At 43.5% G+C, this 25,208-nt stretch overlaps 1 protein-coding gene across 1 annotated transcript in view; it reads left to right on the top strand.

Annotated features, from left to right (window-relative positions):
* The window catches only part of LOC110504248 (thyrotropin receptor-like), a 46,995-nt gene extending 23,906 nt beyond the window's left edge, over nucleotides 1–23,089 (top strand). Inside the window, exons 6-12 of the mRNA XM_090219368.1 lie at nucleotides 6,776–6,853; nucleotides 7,192–7,260; nucleotides 8,127–8,204; nucleotides 9,550–9,738; nucleotides 20,376–20,468; nucleotides 20,814–21,798; nucleotides 22,064–23,089. Of these exons, the coding sequence (XP_090075494.1) occupies nucleotides 6,776–6,853; nucleotides 7,192–7,260; nucleotides 8,127–8,204; nucleotides 9,550–9,738; nucleotides 20,376–20,468; nucleotides 20,814–21,798; nucleotides 22,064–22,318 (1,747 nt within the window). The 3' untranslated portion in view covers nucleotides 22,319–23,089. The remainder of the gene's footprint in view (nucleotides 1–6,775; nucleotides 6,854–7,191; nucleotides 7,261–8,126; nucleotides 8,205–9,549; nucleotides 9,739–20,375; nucleotides 20,469–20,813; nucleotides 21,799–22,063) is intronic.
* Nucleotides 23,090–25,208: the final 2,119 nt, after the last annotated feature.

The following is a 25,208-nucleotide window of genomic DNA, read 5'->3' as shown; positions in this document are numbered from 1 at the left end:
GTATGGGGGGTGTAGAAATACTGTATGGGGGGTGTAGAAATACTGTATGGGGGGATGTAGAAATACTGTATGGGGGGATATAGAAATACTGTATGGGGGGGTGTAGAAATACTGTATGGGGGGATGTAGAAATACTGCATGGGGATGTAGAAATACTGTATGGGGGGTGTAGAAATACTGTATGGGGGGATGTAGAAATACTGTATGGGGGGATGTAGAAATACTGTATGGGGGGGTGTAGAAATACTGTATGGGGGTGTAGAAATACTGTATGGGGGGTGTAGAAATACTGTATGGGGGGGTGTAGAAATACTGTATGGGGGTGTAGAAATACTGTATGGGGGGTGTAGAAATACTATATGGGTGTGTAGAAATACTGTATGGGGGGGTGTAGAAATACTGTATGGGGGTGTAGAAATACTGTATGGGGGGGTGTAGAAATACTGTATGGGTGGGATGTAGAAATACTGTATGGGGGGGTGTAGAAATACTGTATGGGGGGGATATAGAAATACTGTATGGGGGGTGTAGAAATACTGTATGGGGGGTGTAGAAATACTGTATGGGGGGATGTAGAAATACTGTATGGGGGGGATATAGAAATACTGTATGGGGGGGTGTAGAAATACTGTATGGGGGGTGTAGAAATACTGTATGGGGGGATGTAGAAATACTGTATGGGGGGGGATGTAGAAATACTGTATGGGGGAGATGTAGAAATACTGTATGGGGGGGATGTAGAAATACTGCATGGGGATGTAGAAATACTTTATGGGGGGGATGTAGAAATACTGCATGGGGATGTAGAAATACTGTATGGGGGATGTAGGAATACTGTATGGGGGGGTGTAGAAATACTGTATGGGGGTGTAGAAATACTGTATGGGGGGTGTAGAAATACTGTATGGGGGGTGTAGAAATACTGTATGGGGGTGTAGAAATACTGTATGGTGGGTGTAGAAATACTGTATGGGGTGTAGAAATACTGTATGGGGGTGTGTAGAAATACTGTATGGGGGTGTAGAAATACTGTATGGGGGGTGTAGAAATACTGTATGGGTGGGATGTAGAAATACTGTATTGGGGGGTGTAGAAATACTGTATGGGGGGTGTAGAAATACTGTATGGGGGGATGTAGAAATACTGTATGGGGGGGATGGAGAAATACTGTATGGGGGGTGTAGAAATACTGTATGGGGGGGATGTAGAAATACTGTATGGGGGGATGTAGAAATACTGTATGGGGGGAATATAGAAATACTGTATGGGGGGGGGGTGTAGAAATACTGTATGGGGGGATGTAGAAATACTGTATGGGGGGATATAGAAATACTGAATGGGGGGGATGTAGAAATACTGTATGGGGGGTGTAGAAATACTGTATGGGGGTGTAGAAATACTGTATGGGGGGGATGTAGAAATACTGTATGGGGGGTGTAGAAATACTGTATGGGGGTGTAGAAATACTGTATGGGGGGATGTAGAAATACTGTATGGGGGGAATATAGAAATACTGTATGGGGGGGGGGTGTAGAAATACTGTATGGGGGGATGTAGAAATACTGTATGGGGGGATATAGAAATACTGAATGGGGGGGATGTAGAAATACTGTATGGGGGGTGTAGAAATACTGTATGGGGGTGTAGAAATACTGTATGGGGGGGATGTAGAAATACTGTATGGGGGGTGTAGAAATACTGTATGGGGGTGTAGAAATACTGTATGGGGGGTGTAGAAATACTGTATGGGGGGTGTAGAAATACTGTATGGGGGTGTAGAAATACTGTATGGGGGGTGTAGAAATACTGTATGGGGATGTAGAAATACTGTATGGCGGGTGTAGATATACTGTATGGGGGGATATAGAAATACTGAATGGGGGGGATGTAGAAATACTGTATGTGTAGAAATACTGTATGGGGGTGTAGAAATACTGTATGGGGGGGATGTAGAAATACTGTATGGGGGGTGTAGAAATACTGTATGGGGGTGTAGAAATACTGTATGGGGGGTGTAGAAATACTGTATGGGGGGTGTAGAAATACTGTATGGGGGTGTAGAAATACTGTATGGGGGGTGTAGAAATACTGTATGGGGATGTAGAAATACTGTATGGGGGGTGTAGATATACTGTGTGGGGGTGTAGAAATACTGTGTGGGGGTGTAGAAATACTGTATGGGGGGTGTAGAAATACTGTATGGGGGGGATGTAGAAATACTGTATGGGGGGTGTAGAAATACTGTATGGGGGGATGTAGAAATACTGTATGGGGGTGTAGAAATACTGTATGGGGGGTGTAGAAATACTGTATGGGGGGTGTAGAAATACTGTATGGGGGGATGTAGAAATACTGTATGGGGGGGATATAGAAATACTGTATGGGGGGGTGTAGAAATACTGCATGGGGATGTAGAAATACTGTATGGGGGGGATGTAGAAATACTGTATGGGGGGTGTAGAAATACTGTATGGGGGGATGTAGAAATACTGTATGGGGGTGTAGAAATACTGTATGGGGGGTGTATAAATACTGTATGGGGGGTGTAGAAATACTGTATGGGGGTGTAGAAATACTGTATGGGGGGTGTAGAAATACTGTATGGGGGGTGTAGAAATACTGTATGGGGGGATGTAGAAATACTGTATGGGGGGATATAGAAATACTGTATGGGGGGGTGTAGAAATACTGTATGGGGGGATGTAGAAATACTGCATGGGGATGTAGAAATACTGTATGGGGGGGTGTAGAAATACTGTATGGGGGGATGTAGAAATACTGTATGGGGGGATGTAGAAATACTGTATGGGGGGGTGTAGAAATACTGTATGGGGGTGTAGAAATACTGTATGGGGGGTGTAGAAATACTGTATGGGGGGGGTGTAGAAATACTGTATGGGGGTGTAGAAATACTGTATGGGGGGTGTAGAAATACTGTATGGGTGTGTAGAAATACTGTATGGGGGGGTGTAGAAATACTGTATGGGGGTGTAGAAATACTGTATGGGGGGGTGTAGAAATACTGTATGGGTGGGATGTAGAAATACTGTATGGGGGGGTGTAGAAATACTGTATGGGGGGGATATAGAAATACTGTATGGGGGGTGTAGAAATACTGTATGGGGGGTGTAGAAATACTGTATGGGGGGATGTAGAAATACTGTATGGGGGGGATATAGAAATACTGTATGGGGGGGTGTAGAAATACTGTATGGGGGGTGTAGAAATACTGTATGGGGGGATGTAGAAATACTGTATGGGGGGGATGGAGAAATACTGTATGGGGGGTGTAGAAATACTGTATGGGGGGGATGTAGAAATACTGTATGGGGGGATGTAGAAATACTGTATGGGGGGAATATAGAAATACTGTATGGGGGGGGGGTGTAGAAATACTGTATGGGGGGATGTAGAAATACTGTATGGGGGGATATAGAAATACTGAATGGGGGGGATGTAGAAATACTGTATGGGGGTGTAGAAATACTGTATGGGGGGGATGTAGAAATACTGTATGGGGGGTGTAGAAATACTGTATGGGGGTGTAGAAATACTGTATGGGGGGTGTAGAAATACTGTATGGGGGGGTGTAGAAATACTGTATGGGGGTGTAGAAATACTGTATGGGGGGTGTAGAAATACTGTATGGGGATGTAGAAATACTGTATGGCGGGTGTAGATATACTGTATGGGGGGATATAGAAATACTGAATGGGGGGGATGTAGAAATACTGTATGGGGGGTGTAGAAATACTGTATGGGGGTGTAGAAATACTGTATGGGGGGGATGTAGAAATACTGTATGGGGGGTGTAGAAATACTGTATGGGGGTGTAGAAATACTGTATGGGGGGTGTAGAAATACTGTATGGGGGGGTGTAGAAATACTGTATGGGGGTGTAGAAATACTGTATGGGGGGTGTAGAAATACTGTATGGGGATGTAGAAATACTGTATGGGGGGTGTAGATATACTGTGTGGGGGTGTAGAAATACTGTGTGGGGGTGTAGAAATACTGTATGGGGGGTGTAGAAATACTGTATGGGGGGGATGTAGAAATACTGTATGGGGGGTGTAGAAATACTGTATGGGGGGATGTAGAAATACTGTATGGGGGTGTAGAAATACTGTATGGGGGGTGTAGAAATACTGTATGGGGGGTGTAGAAATACTGTATGGGGGGTGTAGAAATACTGTATGGGGGGTGTAGAAATACTGTATGGGGGGTGTAGAAATACTGTATGGGGGGGTGTAGAAATACTGTATGGGGGGGTGTAGAAATACTGTGTGGGGGTGTAGAAATACTGTATGGGGGGATGTAGAAATACTGTATGGGGGGGATGTAGAAATACTGTATGGGGGATGTAGAAATACTGTATGTCATGTGTGGAGCATTTCATGAAACAAATGAACTGTGTAGGCCTAATATAGTGGGCTTAATAAAAAAATATATATATATTGTCATTTCCCCCTACCCTCGCTCTTCACTCAATTTATAGCCAGTCACTAATTTACGTCAGTGAATGTTGCAGCGTCTTGTTGCAGCCAAGGACCCATCACTAACATTAAAGCAATTTAAAAGAAAAAGTCATGTTTTAACAAAAATGTATTAGAGTTTTTCTTTGGCATGAAGGAATCGAGTATGCAGCAGCGGTTTAATTAAATACCAACCGGAGAGCGGGACACGCGCCCTGAAGCGGCGTAGCTAGCTCTTCCTAGTACCAACAACGCTTCCGGTCAAGCCTAATTGTTCCTTCAAAAAACACTCGGAGATAATTGCACAAGGCCATATCATGAGTTCATCTGACTCTGAGTAAGTAGAAGGCAGCCCGCCTTCATTGCCAAAATCTGGTAATATAGTTGCTATCAGCTGTGTGTGCAGGGCAGGCTACTGTCTGGTGAGAACTGAACAGCAGCCAAACATAGCAGTTGCTATGGTTACTCACAATGCTGTCAGGGCAGGCCTGCTGGTTTTGATGAGCATACACAGCAGGTTAGGATCATTAGGTTAAGGTTAAGAAAAGGGTTATGGTTAAGGTTAGCTAAAATACCAAAATAGTCTAGGACGCCACTTCAACTTAATGTATCTAGCTACAACCAGATCTGCTCTGAGAACAGTCTTGGTTCATTTTTGACAAGACGGGACAGGAATTCTATTTTTACTCCCTTTGCGTCAACCTCTAGTCCCGATGTCTTGATGTCTTGCTACTCCAGCCACTTAAGCCAATTGTAGACAGGTACTGTAAAAATAAAGGCCGTGGTGCAGAGACCCAGGAGTATCTCTATCTCATAGAGATCCTATTAAATTCCTAGAGGGGCTATGTCATAAATCCAAACCGGTCAAGTTGGAATGATTGGCAGTAGAGGCATAATCCTGATTTTACTATGCAGGATAATAAAAGTGATGTATCAGAAATGGTATAATATAATTATTGCCAACTTAATACTGTCATATAATATAAATATAGTTTATACAGGTTTTATTAAAAAAAAAATCTGTATAAGAACATACACTTTGGCCTCCCGGGTGGCGCAGTGGTTAAGGGCGCTGTACTGCAGCGCCAGCTGTGCCATCAGAGTCCCTGGGTTCGCGCCCAGGCTCTGTCGTAACCGGCCGCGACCGGGAGGTCCGTGGGGCGACGCACAATTGGCCTAGCGTCGTCCGGGTTAGGGAGGGATTGGTCGGTAGGGATCTCCTTGTCTCATCGCGCACCAGCGACTCCTGTGGCGGGCCGGGCGTAGTGCGCGCTAGCCAAGGTTGCCAGGTGCACGGTGTAGCCTCCGACACATTGGTGCGGCTGGCTTCCGGGTTGGATGCGCGCTGTGTTAAGAAGCAGTACGGCTGGTTGGGTTGTGTATCGGAGGACACATGACATTCAGCCTTCGTCTTTTCCGAGCCCGTACGGGACTTGTAGCAATGAGACAAGATAGTAGCTACTACAACAATTGGATACCATGAAATTGGGGAGAAAAAAGGGGTAAAATAAAAAAATAAAAAAAGAACATACACTTTGAGCTAATAGCCTACTCTTTTCCCGCATGCAAAATGTTATGATCCTAAAACTGTTTGGCAAGCTAACTAACAAACAGAGTGCATTTCAAAAAAAACATGGTTGACCAAAATGACTGACCTTTATTTAGACTTTAGTCATTTAGCAGATGTTCCTATCCAGAGCGACTTACAGGAGAGATTCTTTACCTAGTCGGCTTGGGGATTCGAGACAACGACCTGTCATTGGGGCAGCAGGGTAGCCTAGTGGTTAGAGCGTTGGACTAGTAACCAAAAGGTTGCAAGTTTGAATCCCCGAACTGACAAGGTACAAATCTGTCGTTCTGCCCCTGAACAGGCAGTTAACTCACTGTTCCTAGGCCGTCATTGCAAATAAGAATTTGTTCATAACTGACTTGCCTAGTAAAATAAAAATTTACTGGACCAATGCTCTTAGCAGCTAGGCTACCTGCCGCCACATTTATCCCGTCATGAGGAGGTTGATGACCATTCGACTATTCTAATTCAAAGCTCCCTCCCTCTGTTCACCGTCCACCATAGAATTTCTCCTCTTTGTGAAAGAATATGATCTGTAGTTGAGCCAGTGATATAAAAAAATGTTTCCAGCCATTGCATCAATAACAGTGTTGCTCAATAAAGTTTGGCCATTGGGGCTGGTAGATAATAATCAGAACAGACATTCAGCAACAGACATTGGGGCTGGTAGATAATAATCAGAACAGACATTCACCAACAGACATTGATTCTCTCTCTCTCTCTCTCTCAGGGAAATTGTGGATAACCTCTTCATCAGAGAAATTCCTGCCAACTCATTCAATGGGATCTCAGAGAATGAAATCACCCTGTAAGTGAACTGTGGATTGTTTCATCTACTTCTGCTGTACATACTATGTGTATGATTGGAGCTTGGCCTGATCCATTTCCTCTGGTCGTTAACATACTAACTAACTAACTAGCTCTGTCCTAGTAGGTGGTATCACAAATGTTCTCTCAGAGAATTACTATTACAGCATGTCAGGGTTTAACAGGTCAGTGCAACCTAGCTACAGTTGATCTCTCTGGCCAGATGGCTGTGTATGTAACAGAAGAAACTAGGAAGATGAAAGACGAAGCTGTAACTCTAGTGAACACCTGTATTTGTATTTATTATGGATCCCCATTAGCTGCTGTGTTGTTTGGCAGGATGCTGAACAGCAACGGTCTGACGGACATCCAACCCTACGCCTTCAATGGAACCAGACTGGAGGAAGTGTATGTAGTAACAGTAGTAATACTAATGGATGTATATAGCGCCTTTCAACCAACTGTGCTTTAAATAGTAACAGGGAATCTCACCTCATCCACCACCAATGTGTGGCACCCACCTGGGTGATGCATGGCAACTATTATTGTGCCAGAACGCTCAGCACACATCAGCTAGCATGGTGAAGAGGTGAGTAGTGACAATGTGATTTGCGGAAGGGGGGGGGGGGGGGGGGGGGGGGTCTGTAAACAAGACTATCTGGAGGTCTCTTTAGACTATTTTACTGATCAAAACTCTTACTGGCAGAAATAAAACTATAGGTGCAAAGGCAGGGGTTATAAAGCATTATAAAGGCAGGGGTTCTAAAGCATTATAACGGCAGGGGTTATAAAGCATTATAACGGCAGGGGTTATAAAGCATTATAACGGCAGGGGTTATAAAGCATTATAACGGTAGGGGTTATAAAGCATTATAACGACAGGGGTTATAAAGCATTATAACGGTAGGGGTTATAAAGCATTATAGCGGCAGGGGTTATAAAGCATTATAACTGCAGGAGTTATAAAGCATTATCACGGCAGGGGTTATAAAGCATTATAACGGCAGGGGTTATAAAGCATTATCATGGCAGGGGTTATAAAGCATTTTAACTGCAGGCTTTAAGTAAAGTGTGACCCAACTGTTTACCCAACCTTCCTCTCACTGTCTTTGTGAAGCCGGCATCAGTGTGCTAACCTAGCAGTATTAGCTTAGCAGTATTAGCTCAGCAGTATGAGCTTAGCAGAAGCTGTTCTTCTCTCCGTTACATTAATAACCCTTTCTTCCATTCTACACTCTTCTCTCTTTCTCATTCTGTCCACCTTTTCTATTTAGGTACCTCTATAGGAATGTGGATCTGGTGCGGTTGGACGAGAGGACATTTTCTGGCGTGATCAGCGGGCCAACTCTTCTGTGAGTGAAAGGCTTTTACTCTTGACCTCTTAAGGATCCGACCATTTTTTTCCAATTTTCTCCTAAAAAAAACCTGAAGCAAGAATATGCATATTCTTGATACCATTTGAAAGGAAACACTTTGAAGTTTGTGGAAATGTGAAATTAATGTAGGAGAATATAACACATTAGATTAGACTGGTACCATCATCTTTGAAATGCAAGAGAAATGCAATAATGTATTATTCCAGCCCAGGCGCAATTTCTATTTTGGCCACTAGATGGCAGCAGTGTACGTGCAAAGTTTTAGACTGATCCAATGAACCATTGCATATCTGTTCAAAATGTTGTATCAAGACTGCCCAAATATGCCTAATTGGTTTATTAATACATTTTCAAGTTCATAATTGTGCACTCTCTTCAAACAATAGCATGGTGTTATTTCATTGTAATAGCTACTGTAAATTGGACAGTGCTGTTAGATTAACAAGAATATATGCTTTCTGCCCATATCAGATATGTCTATGTCCTGGGAATTTGTTTTGTTACTTACAACCTCATGCTAATCACATTTGCCTATGTTAGCTCAACCGTCCCTCAGGGAGGGCAATGATCCCATAGAGGTTTTAAGAAATGGGAAAGATGTTGGGAAGACATCAAGCCATGCAACTGTGCCAAAGTCCCCTAATCCCTTTCAGGAGCCTTTTTATTCAACCTTGTCTGAAAAGTTTTCCATACAAAAGTGCAGGAAGTGGCCTCCCATGTGGCCTCCCAGTCTATGGCACTGCATCGCCACACTTATCACCACAGATCCAGGTTTAATCCCGGGCTGTGTTGCAGGCGGCCGCGACAGGGAGACCCATGAGGCGTCACACATTCGGGCCCAGCGTCGTCTCGGTTAGGGGAGGGTTTGACCGCCTGGGATGTTCTTGTCCCATTGTGCTCTAGCGACTCCTTTTGGCAGCCGGACGCATGCACGCTGACTTCGGTTGCCAGTTGTACGGTGTTTCTTCCTAACAATTTGGTGCGGCTGGCTTCCGGGTTAAGCCAGCAGTGTGTCAAGAAGCAGTGCGGCTTGTCAGGGTCATGTTTCGGAGGATGCAAGGCTCTCGACCTTCCCCTCTCCCAAGTCCGTATGGGAGTTGCAGTGATGGGACAAGACTGTAACTATCAATTGGATGTCATGCAATTGGAGAACAAAAAGGGGTAACATGTACAACAATAAAATAAAATAAAATGAAGTCCAGGAAAACACAGGAGATTTCACATTCAAACTGGAAACAACTAAAACACATCATTGTTTTGGGGTTTTGTTGTGAGCTGAGAATAGAAAGTGAATTCCGCTCCCCTCTTCTGTCCCCCCCAGAGACGTTTCCGAATCAAGAGTGAACTCCTTACCCACAATGGGTCTGGAGGCTGTTCAGAAACTCAAAGCTAAAAACACTTGGGCCCTCAAGAAACTACCCCCCCTGAGGGCCTTCCAGCATCTGCAGAGTGCTGAGCTCACCTACCCCAGTCACTGCTGTGGACTGAGCAAAGTGAAGAGGAGGAGAGGGTAAGAAATAAATAACTTTTATACAACAGACCAGTTTCCCACGCTCCTGTTTCATGCTTCTTTCACTGATGTGTGTACACGTGTGTGTGCATGTGTCTGTGTGTGTACACGTGTGTGTGCACATGTCTGTGTGTGTGTGTGTGTGTGTGTGTGTGTGTGTGTGTGTTGGGGGGATGCTGAATTGGGTACTCAGAATAGGGAGAACAAAATAACTCTTCACACTGCGATCTGCAGATGCTGTCAAGTGTGGTTTAAACAACGTTACAAAACACGTTTTTAGTAAAACACACATGGGAGCATGTGTGAAAAAGTGTATAAAAGTCCTCTTTTATATTTTTGCCATACATATTATTTGACCTTTGAAATCAGTGGATGTGTGGATATCACATTTTGTTAGTTGCTTTAATTCAGGATTGCCCAACCCTATTTCCTGCTGAGCTGCACCTCCTATAGATTTTCAATCCAGCGTCAGTAGTAACTAACCTGATTCAGTTTATCAACCAGTTAAACATTAGAATCAGGTGTGCTAGATAAGGTTTGGAACAACAACACTAAGTGACAGTAGCTCTCCAGGAAAAGGGTTGGGCAGCCCAGTTCTAATTAAACATTTAAGTCCCAGTGTCCGTGGATGAATTATTTATCCCGGCCTTATGTCATCAAGCAACATGTATCCAGCTCATTGACTATTATAGAGCCAGCCTCTCCATATCCATATGTCTCTCCTCTTTTCCTATACATGAGGAGTTATTTGTGGTGGAATTATTGTAATCAAGAAAGATAGACTTTTAACATTTCTCCAAAACAATTAAACTGTATTATTTAATTAGTGCAGTAATGGAGCTGGTCGGTAATCACCCCTGGAGGTGATCACTGAGAACTCAACCAGCTGGTCGGTAATCACCCCTGGAGATGATCACTGAGAACTCAACCAGCTGGTCGGTAATCACCCCTGGAGGTGATCACTGAGAACTCAACCAGCTGGTCGGTAATCACCCCTGGAGGTGATCACTGAGAACTCAACCAGCTGGCCGGTAATCACCCCTGGAGGTGATCACTGAGAACTCAACCAGCTGGCCGGTAATCACCCCTGGAGGTGATCACTGAGAACTCAACCAGCTGGTCGGTAATCACCCCTGGAGGTGATCACTGAGAACTCAACCAGCTGGCCGGTAATCACCCCTGGAGGTGATCACTGAGAACTCAACCAGCTGGTTTGAGCCACAGCATTTTATAGCAAAGTCCATCCTCCTTCAGTTTACATGACACAACATCATGTATGGAATGGGTCACAAGGTTAAGATTTGTATGAAAGATACTTATAATTCATAGCAGACAGAATCTGCTGTAAAAAACATGAGAACTCATTGTGTAGAGACCAGTGTCAGCCCCCCCCCCAACTCCATACTGGAGCCATCTCTCCCTGATTACCGTATAGAACAGAAACATTACCGTATAGAACAACAAACTCATGCACCGGAATGCGGTATCCTCAAAGACGTGGTAGATCTCCCAGAGGCCCATCCTCAGTAGAACACACACAGATGAGCTTTCTAACAACCCTTTATTCTGTTGCAATAAAACAACCATTTGATGCAATAAAAGTATTGTAACATAATCTTGCAATTTTGCTCTCATTCCCCCGTTTTGAGAGTCCTCTCAACTTAAAAGAACATTTCAAGATTTGAGAACATTCATTCACGTGTAGAAAATGCATACATTCTACATAAACCAAGAAGCATAACAGCAATAACTCATGGGTTCCTGCACATGACCGGCTGCTGTATCACTGGCTCAGCTTCCTCCCAAGAAACTTAGCACTGACTCCCATTTCATCCTCCAACACTTATTCTAAGCACTCTACCAATTTGTCTGGGGAGGTTACGATACACAGTCACTTGCACGAACCCACGAAGAAAAACTAAAGATGCACACAGTTTATGAGATTCAAAGCTATATCTTCATAGACAGTGAAAAGCACAGCTTTTAATGCATAATGCAGTGCATGCAACGATGGAGTTTAATAAAATAAGCTTTAGTTATCTATCACACTCCAATGGATCAGCATGGTGGAAATAAGTAGTTCCATCCCAGAAACTAAGATTAGCATATCTTGTTGGACATGTCCAGGTTGTGCCTCCTGGTTTAAGTAAAATGTATTCCGTTGGTGCCTAATGAACATGACCCAAGATAAGCATCATGATTCCACTATTTATAAGGCAATGCCTATTGATCAAATAGATTAGGATCAGTTTCACTCTCTGGGTCAGAGTTCACCCTCTCCATTCACCAGGGCATGCTGAGAATAGTGTCACCATATCTAATTCATAACAACAATCAAAACAATCAAATCATAATACATTAATTGCTTCACTCATATAGTTATTAAGATACTGAACTCAAATCAATCTTTCAGTTTCCAAATCATAATCAAAACCCAATTAATTATTCAACCAAAATTTAGAATGACATTGCTCAGTGATTCAAACTGGTCCTATCACTCAAAGTCAAAACCCCTGAAATTAACACACATCAACATTGGCAGAATGTACATTTATATTGACATCCAGTATAATTATCCTATAATTCTACTATTAAATTTCTTATCACGATTATAATACAGATCAGCATCTTAACGCATTCTTGATCTAAATGACTATAAATGTATGTAGTGTGCAGACCTCTACAATCAACCTATCTCCCCTTCAGGTACTCAATCTTCTGGCGTCTTCATTGTCCTCTTCTGACAGCTTTACTGTTCAAAGTGGATGGCCATGATAATGTCCCAATTTCAATGTCTCACCTGGGCCGCCACCACCCATTATGTCTTGTCCATTTGTCAACCAGTATACCAGCAACTTAAGAGACATTTGGAACAGAGTTCTCCCCATGCTCACTCCATGTGGACTTCTGTCACACTCCTGAGAAAAGACATGAGAGAAAAGCTAGCTCCGATCGGATGCTTTACACAGGTTGCTGGTTCAGGACTTAGGTCTCTCGGTAGAAGGGGTGTGGACAGGGTCGTATTGAGCGCCTTTGACGCTTTTCTTCAGCCAGTTAGAGTTTTTTTTTTTGAGGCACACACACACTCTTCGGTCCAATTACCTCTTCCATGCATTAACACACCGACTGACGTCACCGCTCATGATAACCTCGAGAGGACAGCTCAGAACAACTGTTCAGTTCAGTTACATTTTGATTCAGGAAATCCAGACAAGCATTAACTATATAATGCATTATTACATTTACCAATTATTATTAATACCAATGTCTAAACATGTGTCAAAGAGAATAACAACACATTCTATTGAAATGTATTTTTTGAAATTGCTTTATACTCCCCTTCACACTGTCAACTACATCGCAGAGCCACAGGTTCAGGATGTTAGACCTATAACCCAACGGGAGAAATCCCAACAATCCGGCAGACCTAATCTGGTGAGATTTGTATCAGAACAGAACAAACAACACAAAAAAACACTTTTTCACATATCACTCAATACACTCCCAAAATATCACTCATGGCGTGGAAACTTCAATCCAAAACCTCAGAGGACAGTTCCCTCCCCATTTTGACACATAACTCCCCATGTGAGTAATTTGTAACAACAACAACAACAAAAACTACTATTGGTCAGTAAATAAAATAACATAATTTAAAATAACAAAACCAAATTAAAATCACTACTCTTAAGAACTCCATAAAGAAAAATAATTGTACCAATACGGTCATAGGAAAATAGACCTAAGGCAGCCTACCCTTAGTCAAAGGCAACGCCCTCTCCTTCTTCCCATTGGTCCAAATCACAAATATGGTTAAGAACTAGAAACTTCATCATAATTATTAGTATTACAAATTACCTTCAAATCAGTATTACAAATGACCATAAACTCATTATCCAAATGGCTTTCCAATGAGGGTGATCAAACCACACTGGAAAGTCAGGTCAGAGGTCATACAAACCCTTCAAATCAGTATTACAAATGACCATAAACTCATTATCCAAATGGCTTTCCAATGAGGGTGATCAAACCACACTGGAAAGTCAGGTCAGAGGTCATACAAACCCTTCAAATCAGTATTACAAATGACCATAAACTCATTATCCACATGGCTTTCCAATGAGGGTGATCAAACCACACTGGAAAGTCAGGGCAGAGGTCATACAAACCCTTCAAATCAGTATTACAAATGACCATAAACTCATTATCCACATGGCTTTCCAATGAGGGTGATCAAACCACACTGGAAAGTCAGGGCAGAGGTCATACAAACCCTTCAAATCAGTATTACAAATGACCATAAACTCATTATCCAAATGGCTTTCCAATGAGGGTGATCACACCACACTGGAAAGTCAGGGCAGAGGTCATACAAACCCTTCAAATCAGTATTACAAATGACCATAAACTCATTATCCAAATGGCTTTCCAATGAGGGTGATCAAACCACACTGGAAAGTCAGGGCAGAGGTCATACAAACCCTTCAAATCAGTATTACAAATGACAATAAACTCATTATCCAAATTGCTTTCCAATGAGGGTGATCAAACCACACTGGAAAGTCAGGGCAGAGGTCATACAAACCCTTCAAATCAGTATTACAAATGACAATAAACTCATTATCCAAATGGCTTTCCAATGAGGGTGATCAAACCACACTGGAAAGTCAGGTCAGAGGTCATACAAACCCTTCAAATCAGTATTACAAATGACAATAAACTCATTATCCAAATGGCTTTCCAATGAGGGTGATCAAACCACACTGGAAAGTCAGGACAGAGGTCATACAAACCCTTCAAATCAGTATTACAAATGACAATAAACTCATTATCCACATGGCTTTCCAATGAGGGTGATCAAACCACACTGGAAAGTCAGGGCAGAGGTCAGAGGTCATACAAACCCTTCAAAGAAGTGTTTCTTATTATATTAGACACGAAGAAAAACATGTGATACATTTCAGACATCTCGTATCACAAAAATGGCCAGGCCTTATTTCATTTGGTAGTTTACGGCCTCAGTCTCACTTCCTGCCCTCTCTAAGACCATAGCCCCGGGAAACATTTCAAAGAGAGACAATGAATCTCCCATCTTCCCGTGGAAAAAAAAACACAACATTTCGTTAGCATTCACTATGCTACACTGATTCAGAAACCCAAAAGTTTCAACAAAACCTGACAATAATGATAAATCCACTGTATTCCCTCAAATCATTCATCGTTTGTTTTAATCTAACTCAATGTTTATGTGCTCTTAATTTAGCATATGCTATCCTTAGACACGTGCTATCTCTCCACCGAGTCTAACAATTCACTCCCATATCATATGACTGGTCTCTCTTTTCCATAACCATGTAAAATTATCCATTACTAAATGTAATACTTTATTTTTTTTTCTGTCGCAAATATAGTCAATTTCTCAGTGTAAGGAATCAGTGATATTTGATCCCTGGCATTTAATAAAAAGTTGTTTGAGACGTGCTCGCCTACCTACGTCTTCCCTAACATACATAATGTAGAGGGGACTTCCATCAGTCCCTGAAGGAAGTATCCTCTCAAAAAACATCAGAAACTACAGTGTTTCATTAAGTGAAATCGGCACCTAAAATAAACATTAAACCCCTTTCCAGTAATCTAATAATTTTAATCTGTTTCATTAATTTAGTAAAAATATAAACCTGTTGTTTAACAAATCTAGAACCTTCAAAAAGTTGGTGCTGTCTCATCAGCGTAATAGTCTAAATTAACTGTTCAGCCTGTACATTAATGATCTGCCTTCTGTCTGTACTGGGTCTGAAGTTCAAATGTATGCAGATGATACAGTGATATATGTGCAAAGAGCAAACAACAAGCTGCACAAGAACTCACTACTGTAATGGTCCAGGTTCTAAAGTTGCTCTCAGGGACTCATGTTAGCATCTCAATGTAAAAAAAAAAAACAGTTTGCATGTTCCTCACAAAGAGGACAACTGATACCAGATGTCTATTTGTCAGGGGAGAAGCTCCAGGTATTATCCAATTGTAAGTACCTTGGCATCATACTTGATTCCAACCTCTCTTTTAAAAAGCAGGTGAAATTTTTTTCTAATAATTTCTAATACTACAGAGGTAGTAAAACTGTACTTCAAGTCCATGATACTCCCTCACTTAACATACTGCTTGACGAGTTGAGTCCATGCTTGTGGTACAACATTAAAACCCATTCAGTCTGTCTGCAAACAGGCCTTCAATCCTAAGGTTGTTTTTACAATATCTAATCGATAATATGTCAACCGGAATGTAACTTCTTCCATAGGCGAGAGAAAGAAAATGGCTGTTGCGCATGAAAAACTCTGCTGGCACACAGCCATCCACATTGGGTTCTTTCTTGCTAATTTTTCAAAGTAAAAGCCTGAAACTATGTCTAAAGACTTCACAGCACGAGGAAGTCATAGGAAAATAAATCTGGTTGATATCCCTTTAAATGGAGCGAAGGCAGGCTATGGAACATGGATCTTTCAAAATAGAGGCCACTTCCTGGTTTTTGATTTTCCTCAGGTTTTCGCCTGCAATATCAGTTCTGTTATACTCACAGACAATATTTGTGACAGTTTTGGAAACTATAGAGTGTTTTCTACCCTAATCTGACAATTATATGCATGTTCTAGATTCTGGGCATGAGTAATAGGCAGTTTCATTTTGGATACGTTTTTCATCCAAAAATCTAAATACTGCCCCCTAGTTTATCCGGAGAGATTCTCACGTGCACAAAAGGAATAGATTAGCAGTCAAACAAATTAAATCAACATCCATTGACTCAAATCCAGATCTGGCGCCTTGTAATAAAAGCAGATCATATTTTCTTTAGAATTTAAGGGCAGTTTTCTCTAAATGTAATACCTGGACGGAAAATAATCCCATAAGCATTTAGACAGTCATATAACGCTTGTTACGGATACAGGTATTCTATGTGTGTATCCTGTGTGTGTGTGTGTGTATTTCTTTTCTCTCATTCTCCCCTCCTCACAGGTGGCAATCATCATTCCCCAATCAGTCATCAATCAGCCGCTAATCAGAAGACACACCTCCTCCTGTTTCCATTACCCTTGGTTTAAAAAAAACCTGTCTGTTGTTTGCTCTAGAGCTCAGTCTCTCTGTCAATGCCATCGGTCTGTAGATCTCTCTGTCAATGCCATCTGTCTGTAGATCTCTCTGTCCATGCCATCTGTCTGTAGATCTCTCTGTTAATGCCATCGGTCTGTAGATCTCTCTGTCAATGCCATCTGTCTGTAGATCTCTCTGTCAATGCCATCTGTCTGTAGATCTCTCTGTCAATGCCATCTGTCTGTAGATCTCTTGTCAATGCCATCTGTCTGTAGATCTCTCTGTCAATGCCATCTGTCTGTAGATCTCTCTGTCAATGCCATCTGTCTGTAGATCTCTCTGTCAATGCCATCTGTCTGTAGAGCTCTCTGTCAATACCATCTGTCTGTAGATCTCTTGTCAATGCCATCTGTCTGTAGATCTCTTTGTCAATGCCATCTGTCTGTACAGATGTACATTATTAATCATTTAGATCCATCCTTACTTCATCAAATCTCTAGTAATCGATTATACAGTTGAAGTCAGAGGTTTACATACACTTTAGCCAGATACATTTAAAATCAGTTTTCACAATTCCTGACATTTAGTCCTAGTAAAAATTCTGTCTTAGGTCAGTTAGGATCACCACTTTTTTTTTAAAGAATGTGACCTGTCAGAATAATAGTAGAGGGAATGATTTATTTCAGCTTTTATTTCTTTCATCACATTCCCAGTGGGTTAGAAGTTTACATACACTCAATTAGTATTTGGTAGCATTGCCTTTATATTGTTTAACTTGGTTCAAATGTTTGTGGTAGCCTTCCACAAGCTTCCCACAATAAGTTGGGTGAATTTTGGCCCATTCCTCCTGACAGAGCTGGTGTAACTGAGTCAGGTTTTTAGGCCTCCTTGCTCGCACACGCTTTTTCAGTTCTGCCCACAAATCTTCAATATGATTGAGGTTAGGGCTTTGTGATGGTCACTCCAATACCTTGACATTGTTGCCCTTAAGCCATTTTGCCACAACTTTTTCAAGTATGCTTGGGGTCATTGTCCATTTGGAAGACCCATTTGCGACCAAGCTTTAACTTCCTGACTGATGTCTTGAGATGTTGCTTCAATATATCCACGTAATTTTCTGTCCTCATGAAGACATCTATTTTGTGAAGTGCATCAGTCCCTCCTGCAGCAAAGCACCCCCACAACATGATGCTGCCACCCCTGGGCTTCACGGTTGGGATGGTGTTCTTCGGCATGCAAGCCTCTCCCTTTTTCCTCCAAACATAACGATGATCTTTATGGCCAAACAGTTCTATTTCTGTTTCATCAGACCAGAGGACATTTCTGCAATAAGGACGAACTTTGTCCCCATGTGCAGTTTCAAACCGTAGTCTGGCTTCTTTATTGCGGTTTTGGAGCAGTAGCTTCTTCCTTGCTGAGCGGCCGTTCAGGTTATGTCGATATAGGACTCGTTTTACTGTGGATATAGATACTTTTGTACCTGTTTCCTCCAGCATCTTCACAAGGCCCTTTGCTGTTGCTCTGGGATTGATTTGCACTTTTTGCACCAAAGTACGTTCATCTCTCAGAGACAGAACGCGCCTCCTTCCTGAGCGGTATGACGGTTGTGTGGTCCCATGGTGTTTATACTTTCATACTATTGTTTGTACAGATGAACGTGGTACCTTCAGGTGTTTGGAAATTGCTCCCAAGAATGAACCAGACTTTCTGAGGTCTTGGCTGATTTCTTTTGATTTTCCCATGATGTCAAGCGAAGAGGCACTGAGTTTGAAGGTAATACGTCCACAGGTACACCTCCAATTGACTCAATTTATGTCAATTAGCCTATTAGCCTATCAGAAGCTTCTAAAGCCATGATTTCATTTTCTTGATTTTTCCAAACTGTTTAAAGGCACAGTCAACTTAGTGTATGTAAACTTCTGACGCACTGGAATTGTGATACAGTGAATTATAAGTGATAAAGTCTGTCTGTAAACAATTGTTGGAAAAATTAAATGTGTCATGCACAAATTAGATGTCCTAACCAATTTGCTGAAACTGGTTTGTTAACAAGAAATTTGGGGAGTGGTTGAAAAAGGAGTATTACTGACTCCAACCTAAGTGTATGTAAACTTCCAACATCAAATGTACACACTGGATTTTGGAGAGGTGCAGGGAGCTGCCCCACTGGGCACTCAGGCAGCTTTGTTGCGGGGGGTTAAGTGCCTTGCTCAAGGGAACAACAGTAAGCAATGACAGCTAGGATTTGATACCAGCATCCCTTTGGTTGCCAGCTCATTTCCTGCCAGATTTGCTGGCTCTCGTGTTGAGAGAATGCCAAAAGTGTGCAAAGCTGTCATCAAGGCACCTTGAAGAATCTAAAATATATTTTGATTTGTTTAACACTTTTTTGGTTACTACATGATTCCATATGCCTTATTTCATAGTGTTGATGTCTTCACTATAATTCTATAATGTAGAAAATAGTACAAATTAAGAAACTCTTGAATGAGTAGGTGTGTCCAAACTTTTGACTGGTGCTGTTTAACAAGAGACAATTCTTTATGTAGTTTTGTAATTTTCCACCACAAGTCTTATGGTCTCTGAGGGTCTTCAATGGTTAAAGCCCCAACTGCTGTATAGTGTGTTGCTGCTGGTAATGGTATCGGGTTGGGTTTAAGGTTAAATCAAACAACATATAGAGACTGCTGTGTAATTGTATTAATTTAGTAGGGTTCTCACAACATTTTAGTCACTAGCCATCACATTTCTGGGCTTGTAGCAAAAGTCCTCATATGATAATTGCACCATAGGAAAAGCCCTCTCAGAGAGCTGTCATTGTTGGACTAATCAAGAGGAGCTGGGTTAAAGCTTTTGGTTGCTAAGAGATGTACAAACTGAGGTGCTTTCATGGCGGCCCTAACTTGTGAGAATGAGCACACAATTTGTCTTCATCATGAGCAAAAGACATTGGTTTTCTTCCCAAAGTTGGAAAAAAATGTGTGACCCATTTAATAAACACAAGAGAACAGAGAAATGGATGAAAGAGTGTGGTAGTAAAAGCAAGAGCAGTGGCATCTAGTGGACAACACCCGGTAGTTTCACACTGTATTGGGGAGAAATGCAAGGATCTTCAATGGCTAATTTTTCTGAACAGGAAAAAATAAAACATTGCATAGTATGAAATACCAATACTCCAAGCCACAGCTTCATAGTACTTGTCAAACAGAGAACTGATACTGTATACCGGCCATTGGGGTGGGCTTAGTGTGGGCTTTGGGGGGTCCATGGGTGGCTTTTGTCCGTTAACCATTGTTAAGAAAAGGTTTGGTCCAAATCCGATGTTGGGTACCATATTGAGTACGCTTAATTTCTCCGACTTCAAATCATCTTTCAACAAAATAAGGTTTCAGGAATGTTAATCTTATCTGTTTCTAACCACAGAAACAATTTCAGAACAATCTGAGATGATGGGTGTCGGAAACTTCCTTCTTGTGCTTTTTGAGGTGGAACGATTCTATACTTATTTCCCTCATTGTATTGGACCATGCTCATGTAGATATTTCATCTTCTAGACACGTGGAGTCCGTCATTTGCAACCTGACCAGCTCTACAAGACGACAACAATCAACTAGGCCCTCTGGAACCCCCTCTGAGGCCTACGAGGGGCAGCACCCCAAGCACCCTCATCCCACCAGCAGCAACCCTTCCCCCCGAGACCCCCAGCACCATTATCCCACCAGAAGCAGCCCCTCCCCCCGAGACCCCCAACACCTCCATCCCACCAGCAGCAACCTCTCCCCCCGAGACCCCCAACACCTCCATCCCACCAGCAGCAACCCTTCCCCCCGAGACCCCCAGCACCATCATCCCACCAGAAGCAACCTCTCCCCCCGAGACCCCCAGCACCATCATCGCACCAGAAGCAGCCCCTCCCCCCGAGACCCCCAACACCCCCATCCCACCAGCAGCAACCTCTCCCCCCGAGACCCCCAGCACCATCATCCCACCAGAAGCAGCCCCTCCCCCCGAGACCCCCAACACCTCCATCCCACCAGCAGCAGCCCCTACGACTACCAGTACTACTACGATAACTACAGCTGTCCCCCCTCCGGTGAGTGCTTCTACATAGTGTTCCCTACGGAGGGCCCAGACGAAGGCTTTGACTATACCCTGTGCGATGACGACAGGGAGGACCAGGGGGTCCCCTGCACCCCTCTGCCCGATGCCTTCAACCCCTGTGAGGACGTGATGAGCCTGGGCTTCCTGCGGGTGTCTGTTTGGCTGGTTAGCTTGCTAGCCGTTCTGGCTAACCTCTTGTTCCTGCTCATCCTGCTGACCAGCCACTACAAACTGACCATCACCCGCTTCCTCCTGTGCAACCTGGCCATGGCAGATCTCTTCATGGGTGTGTACCTCTTGCTCATCGCATCTGTGGACCTCTACACGCGCTCCCAGTACCACCACTACGCCATTGACTGGCAGACTGGTGCCGGATGCCAACTGGCTGGGGTGCTCACAGTGTTCGCCAGCGAGCTGTCGGTCTACACGCTGACTGCCATTACTCTCCAGCGCTGGCACGCCATCACCTTCGCCATGAGGCCCGAGAGGAAAGTGCGACTACGCCACATAGTTGTGCTAATGCTAGCCGGATGGCTGCTCTGCCTGGTGTTAGCCGTGCTACCGCTAGCTGGCGTTAGCAGCTACCAGAGGGTTAGCATCTGCTTGCCCATGGACACAGACTCAACCGCGGCCATGGTCTACGTGGTCACCCTGCTAATGCTGAACGTGCTCGCATTCGTGTTGGTGAGCGTGTGCTACGTACACATCTACTGCATGGTGCACAACCCACAGCACCCGTCGAGCCGAGGGGACGCCAGCATGGCCAAACGCATGGCCGTGCTTATCTTCACCAATTTCCTGTGTCTGGCACCCATCTCCTTCTATGGCCTGTCTGCTGTGCTGCACCACCCACTCATCACCGTCACCGACTCCAAGGTCCTCCACATCACTCCTCTTTTTATCCATTTATTCATCCTATCATCATCATCATCATCCATCCATCCTCTCATCATCATCCATCCATCCTCTCATCATCATCCATTCTCTCTTTACCATCATCCTCTGATCATCATCATCTATCCATTCTCTCATTATCATCATCATCTCATCATTCATCCTCATCTTCATCATCAACTTGATAAATCTGCTCATCATCATCCTCATTTATTCACTCATATTTTTATCTCTCTCTCTCTCCCAGGTGCTGCTGGTGATATTTTACCCTTTGAACTCATGTGCCAACCCCTTTCTGTACGGTATCCTGACACGAGCCTTCCACGGGGACGTCCTGATTCTGCTGAGCCGCTTGGGGCTGTGTCAACGGCAGGCCCAGCTCTTCCGAGGAGCGCAGTTCGATGTGGGCAGCCCCGCTGGGGGAAAGAGGCGCCAAGGGGTCCCCCGTCTTGGAGCCCACATACCCCAGATCCTGGAGCTCCGCAAGAGGCAGAGACCGTAATGACACCAAGGAGCAGGTCATCGAATTGGAGGGTCCCAACGCGATGTCAAGCACCAGGGAGAATTACAACCACAGCTGAGAGGCTGGATTTTGTTGGTTCTCCAGTTGAATGGTGGTTCCCGTACCTTTCGGACAGACAAAACCATGTATCAGGTCCCAATTAAGGGCTGGATTCAATCCATATTGCAGAAGTATCACGGAAGGTCTACATTCAAATGTAAAGGTAATCTTTGTTTGAGCCGACATATGCAGCGTTTATAGTGAATGCAGTCTCTGTGAATGCAGGAACATTGCCTTTCAATTTCAATGTGTATCTTCCGCAATACGGATTGAATTGAGCCCTTAGTCTTGATCCGTGATCTAAGCGTGACTGGCCATTATGACCAACCAGGAATTGTAAATTGAGGAGCTTGACTGGCCATTATGACCAACCAGGAATTGTAAATTGAGGAGCTTGACTGGCCATTATGACCAACCAGGAATTGTAAATTGAGCAGCGTGACTGGCCATTATGACCAACCAGGAATTGTAAATTGAGGAGCTTGACTGGCCATTATGACCAACCAGGAATTGTAAATTGAGGAGTGTGACTGGCCATTATGACCAACCAGGAATTGTAAATTGAGGAGCGTGACTGGCCATTATGACCAACCAGGAATTGTAAATTGAGGAGCTTGACTGGCCATTATGACCAACCAGGAATTGTAAATTTAGGAATTGGACATGGAATGTAAATGGCCCTTTTAATATATATATTGTGTTGTTTTTAAATTCGTGTTGTATATTGCATTTCTGAGTTGACTAGAATGAAACTAAAGCAGAGGTGCTACTCACCTTGTTTGAGGAACATTGGAGAGAACAAATCAACAGGAAAAAACTGAATATGCAAGACCAGCTAGAGGTGTGTAGTAGAGAACCAGCTAGAGGTGTGTAGTAGAGAACCAGCTTAGAGGTGTGTAGTAGAGAACCAGCTAGAGGTGTGTAGTAGAGAACCAGCTTAGAGGTGTGTAGTAGAGAACCAGCTAGAGGTGTGTAGTAGAGAACCAGCTAGAGGTGTGTAGTAGAGAACCAGCTAGAAGTGTGTAGTAGAGAACCAGCTAGAGGTGTATAGTAGAGAACCAGCTTAGAGGTGTGTAGTAGAGAACCAGCTTAGAGGTGTGTAGTAGAGAACCAGCTAGAGGTGTGTAGTAGAGAACCAGCTAGAGGTGTGTAGTAGAGAACCAGCTTAGAGGTGTGTAGTAGAGAACCAGCTTAGAGGTGTGTAGTAGAGAACCAGCTAGAGGTGTGTAGTAGAGAACCAGCTAGAGGTGTGTAGTAGAGAACCAGCTTAGAGGTGTGTAGTAGAGAACCAGCTAGAGGTGTGTAGTAGAGAACCAGCTAGAGGTGTGTAGTAGAGAACCAGCTAGAGGTGTGTAGTAGAGAACCAGCTAGAGGTGTGTAGTAGAGAACCAGCTAGAGGTGTGTAGTAGAGAACCAGCTAGAGGTGTGTAGTAGAGAACCAGCTAGAGGTGTGTAGTAGAGAACCAGCTAGAGGTGTGTAGTAGAGAACCAGCTAGAGGTGTGTAGTAGAGAACCAGCTTAGAGGTGTGTAGTAGAGAACCAGCTAGAGGTGTGTAGTAGAGAACCAGCTAGAGGTGTGTAGTAGAGAACCAGCTAGAGGTGTGTAGTAGAGAACCAGCTAGAGGTGTGTAGTAGAGAACCAGCTAGAGGTGTGTAGTAGAGAACCAGCTTAGAGGTGTGTAGTAGAGAACCAGCTAGAGGTGTGTAGTAGAGAACCAGCTAGAGGTGTGTAGTAGAGAACCAGCTAGAGGTGTGTAGTAGAGAACCAGCTAGAGGTGTGTAGTAGAGAACCAGCTAGAGGTGTGTAGTAGAGAACCAGCTAGAGGTGTGTAGTAGAGAACCAGCTAGAGGTGTGTAGTAGGGAACCAGCTTAGAGGTGTGTAGTAGAGAACCAGCTTAGAGGTGTGTAGTAGAGAACCAGCTAGAGGTGTGTAGTAGAGAACCAGCTAGAGGTGTGTAGTAGAGAACCAGCTTAGAGGTGTGTAGTAGAGAACCAGCTTAGAGGTGTGTAGTAGAGAACCAGCTTAGAGGTGTGTAGTAGAGAACCAGCTTAGAGGTGTGTAGTAGAGAACCAGCTTAGAGGTGTGTAGTAGAGCACCAGCTAGAGGTGTGTAGTAGAGCACCAGCTAGAGGTGTGTAGTAGAGAACCAGCTAGAGGTGTGTAGTAGAGAACCAGCTAGAGGTGTGTAGTAGAGAACCAGCTGGTATCCTCGGACTGTCTGAGTGTGTTAGATATATTGTTTTTGCAGAGGCTTTACAAGGGCTCTCTTAACACGTGGAATTTGAATTGTGTGCCCTCGTAATTTACATAGGTGAAATTGACAGCAAAGCTATAGGCTTCTGTTGGGCTGAACCTTCAGAGTCCATGTATGCACTTTAGAACGTGTTAATTATAGCCCAGGCTTTTTTCCCCGTTTTTGTTTGGCAATTTTTGTCATGTTAAATATTGGCCACTATCGGGAGCCACCCTCAGTAATACCCACATACATTTATAACAGTCACTTTACTTACATTTACATTGTAGTCAAATATCAGACGCTCTTATCCAGAGTGACTTACAGTTCACAGCCACATACATATCACAGGCATAGAAATTACATTTTTACTCTAACTTAGCTATCAGTAGAGTCAGAGCTAGAAGGTCTTGTAGTGGATACGACTGGAAGCCAGTGGAGTGTGCGGAGGAGCAGGGGGACATGAGAGAACTTGAGAAAGTTGAAAACCAGGGGTTGGATGGCACAAGCCTGGAGCCCAGCCAACTGTGAGTTGCAGTAGTGCAGATGGGAGATGACAGGTGCCTGGATTAGGACCTGCGCCGCTTCCTGTGTGA

This window comes from Oncorhynchus mykiss, chromosome 25, assembly GCF_057628025.1.
Source record: "Oncorhynchus mykiss isolate SJ-2025 chromosome 25, ASM5762802v1, whole genome shotgun sequence".
Taxonomy (NCBI): Eukaryota; Metazoa; Chordata; class Actinopteri; order Salmoniformes; family Salmonidae; genus Oncorhynchus; species Oncorhynchus mykiss.
The sequence above is the reverse complement of the archived record's forward strand: the minus strand, read 5'-3'. Positions and strand labels throughout refer to the sequence as shown.